The sequence below is a fragment of the Galeopterus variegatus genome, unplaced genomic scaffold (genome assembly GCF_000696425.1).
Source record: "Galeopterus variegatus unplaced genomic scaffold, G_variegatus-3.0.2 Scaffold6107, whole genome shotgun sequence".
Taxonomy (NCBI): Eukaryota; Metazoa; Chordata; class Mammalia; order Dermoptera; family Cynocephalidae; genus Galeopterus; species Galeopterus variegatus.
In genome coordinates, this window is record NW_007732218.1 from 7,883 (window position 1) to 21,233 (window position 13,351).

At 40.5% G+C, this 13,351-nt stretch overlaps 1 protein-coding gene across 1 annotated transcript in view; it reads left to right on the forward strand.

The window, feature by feature from the left end:
• The first annotated feature begins 326 nt into the window (after window positions 1-326).
• CHD1L (chromodomain helicase DNA binding protein 1-like) overlaps window positions 327-13,351 on the forward strand; it is a 42,800-nt gene continuing 29,775 nt past the window's right edge. The window contains exons 1-6 of the mRNA XM_008590448.1: window positions 327-459; window positions 5,454-5,566; window positions 8,551-8,657; window positions 9,211-9,325; window positions 9,954-9,985; window positions 11,976-12,057. Of these exons, the coding sequence (XP_008588670.1) occupies window positions 327-459; window positions 5,454-5,566; window positions 8,551-8,657; window positions 9,211-9,325; window positions 9,954-9,985; window positions 11,976-12,057 (582 nt within the window). The remainder of the gene's footprint in view (window positions 460-5,453; window positions 5,567-8,550; window positions 8,658-9,210; window positions 9,326-9,953; window positions 9,986-11,975; window positions 12,058-13,351) is intronic.

Consider the following 13,351-nt stretch of genomic DNA (forward strand, 5'->3'; position numbering starts at 1 on the left):
ATTTCCAACAATATGAGTATCTGGCACAGGACAGTCAATTTTGATCAAATAATAAATGAATAGCATTTCAGGCACTCAGTCACCTTGTGCGCGCATAAGCACAGTCAGAGGCACAATTCCTGAGAAGCAGCAGCAGCAGCATCACTCCGGCACTGCAAGAATTCCCGAGCAGGCTGAGGGGCAACCGCGATCACTAGGTCTGGTGCAGAAACCAGCTCGCGGCGCGCCCTCTGCGGGCGGCGGCAGCGTCTGCGGCGCCTGGACCAGCCCCGGCGTGTCAAGGAGAAGCGCGCCGGGCCGCGCGGGGCGGAGCCTCTCCCAGCCCCATGGAGCGCGTGGGAGCCACGACCCTCCAGGGCGACATGCCCGGCTTCTTACTGGCCCTTCAGACTGAGGGTAGAGCACAGGCGGCGCGGGCGCGGGTGCAGGAGCAGGATTTACGGCAGTGGGGGCTGACAGGTGAGTGGGCGCCGGGCGAACTTTCGCCCAGGCTGGCCAATGCGTCGGTACCGGCCTCTCCCAGGCCGGGTGCGCCCCGGGTGGGCCGTCCCGTGGTTGTTCACCTGCCTGCGCCAGGGCCTTCCCTTCCCCCGGCCGTGGGCTGGCGGACGCGGAGTGAATGAGGTTGGGCCGGGGAGCCAGGCCTGGCCGAGGCAAACAGGCGTGGGAGGGGAAAGCAGGGACTATTGGCGCAGAGAGCGGGCCTCGGAAGTGCAGGGGGACGTCCTGGCGCCACTACGATGTGGGCTTAAAGTTTCTGTTCCGGGACGTTTGGAGGCCTGGCCTGGGGCGGGTTATCGGTTGCTTGGGTAAACTATCAGAACTCGTCTCCCAGCTGCAGTTTTCTTCTCCGTTTACTTTGCATGCGCAGTAATTTGATAATTCACCACTGGTAAATTCTCCCTCAATGCTGTATTTTGAAAACTGCGGCCAAGCCGTTTGTCTGCTCGTTACCGCACCTAACATCGATTTTATTTACACTGACTGGCCCTTACCTGCAGTCCCCTGAGGTCTGTCGGCAGCCGGGCTGACCTTCCTTCCGGCAGACCCAGAGACCCAGCTCTGTTTCTGGGCTGCTGACTCCACTGAACCTCTCCGAACCTCGTGTTCCCGTTTACAAAATGGGGAAAGTGGTGCATGTCTTAACTGTGTGACCAAATCGTGCATCTGTAATAGTAATATAGTCTTTTAGTCATATTTAATGAATAGCTGCTGAGAGTGTACTGTTCGGCGCCGGATACAGACGTGAGCGAAACAAATATGGGCCCTGCCCACCTGGTGTTCTAGACTAGAGGATGCGAGTGCTTTTAAAAGTGTTAGCAAGTATTTATTGAACTCATACTATGTGCTGAGTACCACGAAAGTGAAGTGTTTTTATTCTTGGAATGAAACAAAGGGTCAGGTCTACGTTCAGCTTAGAAGAGGGATGGATGAAGATAAATGGAGAGGAAGAAGACATGAAAGAGGAAAACCTCTCTCTCTACACCGGTCACTTGAGTCTAGAAGAATGTAGATCTGTGGCTGTAAGGAGTGTGAATCCAATTTAAGCATGAATTTATGGACCGGTCTTTATATGTTTGACATATCTTGGTTAACTTTTATATGTTTGTGTGTTTGCCTACTTCCCTGCAAGTGTTGGGAATAGTCTTTAAGAACCTGTGTGAGAGAGGGCTCCGAAGGTAGTGTGTTCACTTATTCTGGGATCAGGACTTGGACATCTTTGTGAGGGCCTCTATTGTGCCTACCACTCCATTCATTTATTTAATTTTTTAATTTTTTAATTTTTTAATTTTTAATTTTTTTCCTTTTTGTCTTTTTCCGTGTCCGGCAACGGATCGCAACCCTCAGTGTCGCCCCCGTACCGGACCGGGACCAGCAACGGGATCGCAAACCTCGGTGTTGCTCCCGTGCCTCGCTCAGCCGGTGAGCGGGAACCAGTCTGCATGTGGGATCCAACCCTCGGTGGGAGCGCCGCCGCGCTTCACAAGCGGCGCACTATAGCAGTGCGCCACTGGGCCGGCCCACCATTCATTTATTTTTGACCGATCTATATAATTATATTTAAAGTGAGTTTCTTTTTTTTTTTTTTTCCTTTTTGTCTTTTTTTACTGACCGGTAACGGGATCGCAACCCTTGGCGTCACGCCCGTACCAGGGACCGGCAACGGGATCGCAACCCTCGGTGTTGCGCCTGCACCGTGCTCAGCCAGTGAGAGCACCAGCCATCCTATATAGGATCTGATGTATTGATGAAGGGATTTTTTTTTTCTACTAATGTAGCTCATGTATACAAGGATGATGCACCACCGCTGGCCCCTCTCTCTGCTCCGCAGCTGCTTTCAGAGCGGGTGTCATGGCGGCTGGCGTCAAGTTGGCAGGAATTGCCCACCGGACTGGGGAACGTCACTATAGCAGAGGAAGCAGCCACCCAGTCCGGAAGGTGGGAAGTCGTGCGCGCCACTGCTCTCCCAACCGACGCACTCTCCAGTGCGCCACCGGGCCAGCCCAAAGTGAGTTTCTTATAGACAATAAATAATTGGGTCATGTTTTTAAAACTACTTTGTAAATCTTTGTCTTTTAATTGATAAATCGTGTATATTTCACATAATTGTTGGTATATTAGAGCTTAAGTCTGACATTTTATTATTTTTTATTGTTTTTAGTTTCTCTCTCTGTTTTACATTTGTTTTCTTTTTTCTTGCCTTCTTGTGGATGACTTGAACATTTTTTAGAATTTCATTTGTATTTATCTACAGTGTTTTTATTTCTTTGTATAGCTTTTTTAGTGGTTGTTACGGTATTACATTATGTATAAATTTATATATTTATATAATCACAGACTACCGATACTGTCATTTTACCTATTTGAGTAAAGTGTAGAAATCTTACCTCCTTTTATTTCCCTTTACCTTACTGTTTATAACATAATTGTCTTAAAAATTTCCTTTATATACCTTTAGAACCACATCAGACAATGTTATAATTTTTGCTTCAACTGTCAAACATAATTTAGAAAACTCAAGAGAAGGGGAAGCCTATTGTATTTACACTTATCTTTGCTGTGTTCTCATTTCCTCCCTGATGTTCCAAGGTTCTGTTTCTTAGTATTTCCTTTTCTTCCCAAGGACTTCCATTTCTTTATTTTATTAATGACAGATTCTTTTCATTTTCCTTCATCTGAGAATGTTTTGATTTCCCCTTCATTCCTGAAGATTATTTTTGTTGGTGATAGGAGTCTGGGTTGACAGTTCTTTTATGTCAATACTTGAAAAATGTTGTGCCACTCCCTCCTGGCCTCCAAGGTTTCTGCTGAGAAGTCTTCTGTCATTCAAATAGTATTTCCCCTATAAAAGTAAAGAGGTGTTTTTCTCAGGCTGCTTTCAAAATGTTTTCTGTCTTTAGTTTTAAGCAGTTTAATAATTATATGTATTGGTGTGCATTTCTTTGGGGTTTTCATGTTTGAGATTCACCAGCTTCTGGAATCTGTAAGTCTTTTGCGAACTTTGGGAAGTTTTTGGCCATTATTTCTTGGAGTACTTTTTGAGCGCTGTGCTCTTTCTCCTTTATGAGACACCAATGAACAAATGTTAGATTTTTTGTTACAGTCCTGCAGTTCCTTGAGGTTCATTTGTTTTCAGCCTGTTTCCTCTCTGTTGTTCTGATCGGGTAATTTCTACGTTCTGTCTTCTAGTTCACTGATTCTTTCCTCTCTTCCATTCTACTATTGATACCATCCATTGAGGTTTTAATTTTGGTTATTGTATTTTTCCATTTAAGCATTTTCATTTTGTTCTTTTTTATATCTTATTTCGTTGCTGAGATTTTCTTTCTTAACTGAGGCTTTCTGTTTTTTCAGTTGTTCAGGTATGTTCATAATTGCTTGTGGAAGCATTTTTGTCATTACTCCTTTAAAACCTTTGTCAGATAATTCTAACATCTTGTGTCATCTGGATGTTGGCACCTATTGATGATCTTTTTTTGTTCAGTTTAATATGTTCCCAGTTCTTGGTATAAGGAATGATTTTTAATAGAAACCTGGACATTTTTGTATTATGAGTATTTAAACTTTCTGTGTAACTGTCTTTGTCTGACAGTGCTCTAGCAGGGGAAGGGGGTTGCTGCCTTGTTACTGCCAGGTGGAGGTAGAAGTCCAGGCTCCCCTTCTCAGCCTCTTGACCTGGCTAAAATAGAGCAGTTATTGTCTAAAAGTTTTCTGTCATGCTAGGCTGCCACTTTCTAGCAGAAAAGGGCTTTTGTTGTTTTGTATTTGTTTAAGCATATACCAGTTGGTGTTTTCTGATTTCTTGACCTCCCAGTCTGGGATATATGAAGCAAAAAAAAATCCAAGGGAATTTACTACCCTGTCATTCCTTGGGTTCCCAGGTCCCCAGGTCCTCAGCCAGTCTTCTTCTTGAGTCCATCTTTCAGAGTCTTCTTATGTTTGTTTTATATATAATGTTCAGGGGTTTTAGTTGTGCGAATAGGGGGAATTAATATAATCCATCTTTCTGGAAACAGAAGTCTCTACATTTCACATTTTAATATTCATTGATTATCTGAATTTTCTACTCTGTAAAATGAGATAATACCTACTGCATAGGATTGGTATAAGAATTAAATGAGATAATTTATGTAAAGTGTTTGCTACTGTCCCTGGTACTTAATAAATTCTTAATAAAAATAACTTGTTAATTTTTTTAATGTGCTATAATTCTTATGTACTGTATAGATTTTTTTAAGTCATGAGTTAAGCCAGAAAGTTATATTTTTGTTAATAGTTCTTATGTAAAGTATGGTTAGGGTCTTCCCCCTTCTTAAGATTTGGCTGCCGTTCTCTGAAACTGGATTTTTTTTTTTCCCAAGGGAAAGAGAAAAGAGAGGCAGCAGAAGCCCCCTGTGGGTTTCAGACGTTGTCTGCCACCCTTGTGCACTGTTAAACACCCTTTATGAAACATCATTTTCATTTTTAACAATACTACTTTCTGCTGAAGCATAATTTAATGTAGTCCTGTCTCAGTCTTTCCTTTAGCACTGATGGCAAATTTAAATGGGTGCAGTTAAGCCAGCAGACACATGTACAGTCCATGTGTTTGTTGTTAACTTGCATCAGTAATGCTGCATTTCCAAGAACGGACACTGGCATGAGGCACAGGCAGCATAGAGGCCAAATCCCAAGCTGACTTACATCTGTCAAGTGGATCAGGTAACAATGACAGGCTATTTTAGAGCTTTGAATATAATGGTGAGTAAGTCTGCCGGAAAAGTCAGACTTGGAATTTACTGTTGGAAGTCAGTAAATGTTTACATATCCATAACTTCTCAGCAAAAGATACAGCCAGTACGGTTTGGTGTCATGGGAATTTAGGCCATGTTCTTCATTCAAAGTCTTAGAACATTGCCTGTGTATGTGTTGAAATGTCTGCTTTTCAGACTTGCTGTATCTTTTTTTTCTAGGGATTCATCTACGCTCTTATCAACTGGAGGGAGTCAACTGGCTAGCCCAGCGCTTCCACTGTCAAAATGGCTGCATCCTGGGAGATGAGATGGGCCTGGGTAAGACCTGCCAGGTATGTTACTATGGAATGACCACTGCCCACCTCCACTGACATACCTCCTGACAACTCGTTACCATCTTTAGCTGTTAGCTACAATATGTATTTTTATACTAGGAGGGGAAATGCCTGAATCTTTATTAAGAGATCATAACCTTGGAATTGATTTTTCTAGTTGTGGGGATGGTTTGGAGTTCTGTCACTACCCTTATCTTATCCGGCCTTTGACATATCTGTGAGAAGACATGCCTGAGTTAGAATTGCAGTTAAGGGGCCGGGACACAGGTTTTTTTCCCAGTGTAAAGCAAATATACCTGTCTGGGGATCAGACTGACTTTGACCTCAGTAGCAATACTTTATGTAGTTAACTGGATCACTTCTAATATTAATCTTCCTTCCTCAGCAGGGGTGGGTTTACTTCCCATTTCTCTACCATGCTAGAGAAGTGCAGAGTTAGTACCCAATGTTTTTCAAAATGACTTGGCCATCTAATGGCCTTAAAAGGAGGTAGGATAGAGTCTAGAGACCTGGAGAATCAGACAGGCCTCCTTGAGCATTGTTAAGCAGGTAGTATATTGAAATCAGTGCTTCTGGTAGGGTGATTTCCAGTACTGCCCTGGGTTGACCATGTCAATAGTGGGCTTGCATTGATGAAAAGTCTGGTCACAGACACCCCTTGGATTTATTACACAGGGTTTACTTATCTATGAGATACCCAAGAAAGCCAGTACATCAGGGTACATAGCACAGGCAATTTGATCAGAAACCATGGAGATAAAAATTTCCAAATCTCAGTGAAAACACAGAAAGAGCAATGCTGTCATCAGCTCTTTCAGAAGCTCAACCCCCCCCCCCCCCCCCGCTAAGAGATGTCAATAAAGTTCTGGAAGATGAAAAGTCGATATATTGGCAATGTAGAGAAATCTGAAATCTATGTGCCAAGTGCTTACATAATGGTAACAAGTATGCCAATTCACTCCTGCAACTCTGCAACGTAATAACTTCGTATAGCATACATTATACGAAGTTATACGAGCTGGAGCAGTCGCACACAGGCTAGTCTATGTATTGGAGACTACTTTATTTAAGCCAGGTGTACCTCATCAGGGTTTCAGTTGTTCAGAATACAGTATGACCTCTGAGTAGGGTACACTGAGGCATCTCATTTATTATCCTTGGCTTGCTCAGGCAAACAGATCTGGTCCTAGTACATTCCGAATTGACAGCTTTGGAACTAAAACAAGATCAGTCTCCCAGAATCTCTGGAAGCTAGGCTAACAGGCTCTTGGACCAGTAAAGGGCCCTCCCTGCAGCCTCCTTTGCCTCGGTCACTGGAATTGCCCAACTGACTTCATTCAGAGCTAGCAAATCCCATTTGTCCTTTGCTGTCCTCCAGGGTGTTCGCATAGTTCCCCTTTAAGCTTCCTCAAAATATACCGTCTCCAAATTTGCTTTGTTAAAATTTTATTTAGAATTTTTACATCTATGTTCACGAGGGATATTGGTCTATAATTTCCTTTCCTTGTAATGTCCTTGTCTGGTTTTAGTATTGGGGTAAAGCTGGCTTCATAGAATGAGCTAAGAAATATTCCCCCCTCTTCAGTTTTTTGGGAGAGTTTATGTAAATTGGTATCACTTCTTCCTTAAATCTTTGGTAGAATTCACTAGTGACTCCAAATTTGTTTTGTAGACATAACTGGTTTATGGTAACAAATAATAAAGTTTCCCTAAATTACATCATCAGAGAAAGCTAAACAGAGTGGTTTTAATATCTAGTAAATCACTTATTAGAGGGTTGCTCTGGGCACAGTTTGGGATGAGAAGCCGTAGTTAATTAAAAAAAAAATTATTTCCATTATAAAATTAATATAATCACATTTAAAAAATTAACTGCCACCCTATAATCACAGCAGTCTAAACACAACCATGAATAGCAATGTATGTTTTGCATGACTGAATTATTGCACATACAGTTTGCATATTGTTCCATTTTATTCTTCACAATCATTATTATCAACTGGCTGCATAATATTCCATTAAGAGAATTCTTCATAATTTATTTAAATGTTCTACAGATGAGGAATGCTGAATTCCCTCCTTTTTTGTGCTTTTTAAATTAATCTTCAGGTGAACGTCTTTGAGCATATAGCTTTCTCATGAATTTGAATTATATCCTTAGAATAGATTTTTCTTAGAAATAGCTCAACATTTGGGGACAGAGGCTCCTCACACATTTTTGTTTTACAAAAGTGTGTTATTTTCCCTGTATATCATAGCAACTTTGAAGTCAGAATTATGTACTGGCATCTCTCAAAGTATGCCCATTGGCTTTACAAAGATTTTCATTTTATATCCATACTTAAGCTTATGAGGATTATTCATTGTCTGTTGTCCTCATTAGAATGTGTGCTCGGGAGAGCTAGGAGTTCTGTCTGTTTTGTTCACTGTTGTATGACCAGAACTTAGATCAGTGCCTAGCAAGTAGAAGGCACCCATAAATACACATGGAAGGAAGGAAAACAGTAGGGGAAGGAAAAAGGAAGTTAGGAAAGAAGGAAACATCCTCACTCTGGAGAGCCTGGAGCAGCGGAGGGCCACCACATGATTGGTTCTTTTTACAGTCATATCTTGGCACTTCTTGCCTTATGTTTTCAGAGTATTCCTGATCTTGTCCATCATTTGCATTGTTTTTGCTGATATCTATTGTTTTTCCTGACTCTTTTTTCTCTCTGCATTAGAGTTTCAGTTACCTAAATATTGAGCCTCATTGCTTGTTAACTGTAATTGAGTGCCATAAATTTCTTTGGCAAGTATATTGAGGCTTACATGATTTCACTCTAGGAAAGGATTACTCTCCTAATGTGTGGAAGATTATACATTATTTCTTTGTAAAGCAAGTCTTACATAAGAGTTTGTATCCCCTACGGGATTGTGGGAACTTTGTGGTTGTTTGTCATTGGGAAACGTGATCAAAACTGCCTTCTTTTTCTGTGTTCCAGACTATTGCTCTCTTCATTTACTTGGCAGGAAGATTAAATGATGAAGGACCATTTCTGATTCTTTGTCCCTTGTCTGTTCTGAGGAACTGGAAAGAAGAGATGGAGAGGTACAGAGTAGATGTAGCTGAAATGTTATTGTTTATATTTATTAAGATTTTTTTTTCTGGATGATGTATAAAATGTGATAAAACAACATATTGTCAGAATCAGTGAGCTGATTTATTCCAGAAAACTCTGGACTGAAGCAGTGTAAGTAGACAAACTGAGGATCTGATGAGGGAGGGTCTAATGGATGTTATTTTTACTGTTTGGCAGTCTTTAAAGGTCAGTACTCATTTTTAGTAAATTTTGCTGAACTAAAGGAGAAACCATCTTTTTCATAGTGACATAGGAAGTAACTAACATGGAAAAATAATTTTATTTTTAGAATCAGCACAAGACCCTCTTAGATCTGACCCTTCTACCTATTCACACAGGAACTTGCCCTGAGGTTCAGCCATTACTCTAGATAAGATTTAGAGTCCTAAGACCCTTTCTGGTTGCAGGGCTTCATGAGGTCTGCACACTGCAATCCTTCTATGAAATGTAGTTTTTCATATATGCACACCCTGTCCTATGGCTCTAGTATTTGTGTTTATCTCCCTCTTTTCTTGGATTCAGATTTGCTCCAGGTCTTTCCTGTGTAACATATGCAGGCAACAAGGAGGAAAGAGCCCACCTTCAGCAAAACCTAAAACAGAAGTCATGTTTTCATGTGCTACTGACTACCTATGAGGTATCCATTTGTTTCTCTACAGCAAGAACTCCTAACCTGGTACCTTAGAAGTTGTAGAATCTACTGAAGTTATATTTAATTTTTTTTGAGAGCACCAATTTTTCTGTGAAAAGAGTCTACCTTCATCAGGTTCTCAAGGAGGGGCTGTGAACCAAAGAAGTGAAGGATCATTGTGCTTCACGTTAGTTAGATATCTTTCCCTCTCTTTCCTGGTGGGGATCAAGGGAGAAGCCTTCCTAGAAAGGTGGCACTTGACCTGCCTCTTGACTGACGAACAGGAGAAGGCAGGCAGGGAGGGGAAAGGGTTTTGTGGACTGAGGTGTCATATGTGTTACTGGAGGATAGGAGTAGAGGACACTTCCTAGTTATAGTCTCATTTTAAGTCCTTGTTCTTCAAGCTAAGAATGTCTGGATCACTGAAACAAGACCTTTCACTTAATCATTGCCTCTCTTCTATTTGTAAGATACCACTATTTAGTAATTATGCTCAGAACATTTTTTTACTTAGTGAGCAAATAAGACTTAGATAAATCCTGTAGTTTAAGAGAGATAACAGAAAAGAAACTAGCTGATTACTATCGGAGTTTATCAACACAACCTCTATAACTTGTCTTCCTTAATTTTTCAGATTTGCCTGAAAGATGCATCATTTCTGAAATCGTGAGTATGTTACACTACTTCAGAAACTGTGTTGAAAGCATCTTGAAAGTCATGTCTTTCCTTCATATTTTCGTACTTTGTCTCTTTCCTGGTATGTCTGGTCTCCTTTCCTGGTATGTCCTCCGTGAGTCCTGTTTACGGATGGGCAGCATGGCAGGAGTCCTGTGTTCCAGCCCTCTACTCATTAGCTGTGTGTCCTTAGGTTAGCGACTTAATCTCGATGAACTTCAGTCTCTTCGTCTATTAAGTGGGGATAATTAAGTTACTTATCTTGGATGGCAATTGTGAAAATTAAATGAGATTAAATACACATGATTGGTGGTTAGTAGATATTTGGTTTTTTACACTGCAACTTGCACAGACACCTTTCAGGACTGTTTGGAGATTTTACTCTAATATGAGGGGTCTTCAGAAAGTTCATGAGTGTTTACTGTGTCCTTTTATGAGTAATTTGATGTACTTCCTTTCACTGAGCCAAAATCCACCTCCCTGTAGTCTGTTCCACTGAACAAGCATTTATTGGATACCTATGTGTATAAAAACCTAAGTGTCTAGTCCTTCACAAGGGAATAGGACCTGATCTGTTTTGAATGCTAATTCAAACAGTGCCAAGCACTATTCTAAAGACACTTCCCTGTCTCATGACCACCATCTAACTTCATCTGGACGCTTAATCCTTGAAGTTCTTAAAGGCATCCCCTGCTCGTGCTACTCAGCACTCTTTGGCCTCCCCGCATTCTCTTGGGATCCCCAGTTCTCCCTCCCCTTGTACCACTCTCACAGGTGAATGGTAGTGGGTATCTCTGTTACTCCACCTGTCCTCTGGATTTTCTCTGTAGCCTCAGAGGAAGAGCATTTCCTCTTTGTAAGGCCAACTTCTGCTCAAGAGCTTTCTCTAATTTGTGAGGATTTTTTTCCCCATACCCATTATCTTTCCAGTATTCTGTTTTTCCTGTATATACATTTAGTTTTCTAAATATAAAAATAACATAATGGGATTCTACAATGTTTACAAACAAAAAGCTAAAAATCTTTTAACTTTCACTTTATCATTTTTGCATAGTTTTCATATTTATAAAAAAAGGATATACAATATTTATGTCTTTTAGTTATCATAGGCCTTTTTTATTGCAACATAATCATGTTTATCGTTTACAGTGTTATATAATATTTCATCACCTATTATTGGATATTTAGTTTATTTTCAGGTTTTTGTTGCCTTAAATAGTGCAGCTTGGAATATATACATGCATATATCTTTTTCATATTTTGAATTTCTTTTTGGTGTGGCTTCCCGGTACTGTCTTTCAAAGGGTATGCTTTATGACTTAAACTTCTTGAGTAATTGCTGTTATAACCTATTATTGCTGTTATTGCCTATTACAAAACATGCTCTGGCAACAGCCATCAATGACTGCCATGTTAACAAATCCAATGCATGTATCTTCCTGTCCATCTCTGTAACATTTAATCCTATTTACCACTACTCCATTTTAAAATAACACTTCTTTAGCTACTATGACACCACTGTCTCTTGGTTTTTCTTTTGGGTTTGAATCTCACTTCCACCTTTGTGACCAAGTCACCCTACCTTTCTGAGCTTTAGTCTCCTCCTTGGTAAAACGAGCACAATTATGTCTACTTACTGTATTCTTTTGGGCTAAATAACGTACAAAGCCTTGAGCTCGGTGTCTGAACACATAGTAAGAGGTCACAAATGTTTTCTTTTCCTTTCTTTCTTCGCCTCCTTCCTTTCTGCACAGGCCTTTCCAATCTTGGGGAAAGTTTTTTCTTAATTTTACTACCTTATCCAGATATTTCCTTATGTACATGGCAGCCCCTCAGATAGGAAGGTAATTAGGCTATATTTCTAATTAGAATGGGCTTACTGTTAGTCTTTCTAACAAGTCACAGCTTCGTAGTAAGATTTTTGATTATGAGATATGTGTTTGAGTTACATAACACTGAAAGGTTGGATTTTCCCTCACAGCTTCCCTTGGAGTGTCCTTGTTGTGGATGAAGCTCACAGGTTGAAAAACCAAAGCTCCCTGCTGCATAAGACACTTTCAGAGGTAAACTCACCAAAATTAAGTAGAAGGTGCAGAGATTTCTCTTATACCCCCTTCCCCCACATGCACGGCCTCTTATCAACATCCCCACCAGAGTGGTACATTTGTTACAACTGATGACCCTACACTGACACATCATTGTCACTCCAAGTTCAGTACATTAGGGTTCATTCTTGGTGGTGTACATTCTATGGATTTTGACAAATGTATAAGGACATACATCTGCCATTATATTACACAGGGTAGTTTCACTGCCCTAAGAATCCTCTGTGCTCCACCTATCCAACCCTCCCTCCACCCATATCTCCCTTTTAAAAAAATATCAGTGTAGTCCTATATACAGTCAATTAAATTTAAAATATTTTTTTCAGCCAACCAGATTTCTGCAGGGCTAAATGAACATTTTGTGTGTGACAGAAGTCTTAATATGGCCAAACTTCCCCTTCTTCTTGTCATCTATATAGGAGATAATGTTTACTAAAACCTGATTCTCAAATGAATAAGATCCTACCCCAATAAAATACATTGTATTTTTAGAAAGTTTCAACTGTCTTTTGATCATCTTGAAGGGGGAAATTTCTTTTTAAAAATAATCTTATTGTAATTCTTCTGTCTGCAGAAGAATTTGTAGAGACAGCAGATATATTGGACGTATACCCCTCCCCCAGTTTGCCTGTTTAAAAAATATTGACAGTTCACATAGTCATGAAGACACCAGTTTCACGCAGTTGACCATTGCCTCAGTCTTTCTTGTCTTTGTGATACTTTTGAGTATGATACACTTGCTCTTATTCACTTCTCTTGATCTCTTGCATTATTCTGGCAAAGTAATGAGAAATATCATTGTGCCTAGATTTGCCCTTTTTTCTGAGGAGCCAGTAGAATGTAAAGTACCCTTCTTCTTGTTGACCTGGTAAAGGCTTGTTCATACATGAGACCACACATGTTAATTTCTGTGATGATAATTGAAGTTTGGTCCCTATCCTATAATAAATTAATAAATAAATTTAGAGGTCATTTGGAGGAAAGTCTTAGATTTGATTTTAGTATTTACTGGCCTAAAAGTTGCAGTTTTTAGAGTTTCAATGCAGTTATGATCATTGTTTATTATTAGCCCAGTCTCGAAGATTGCTGTCCCCTGGCAGTGCCCCCTCTGTTCTCTGGTGTCCTTTGCCTTCTTTGTAGGGACTTTTAACAGTGTCTCTTTCCTGGGAGGTTATTATTGTCTTAGTACATTTGTGTTGCTATAACAGAACACCAGACTGGGTCGATTATAACGAACAGAAATTTATTTCTC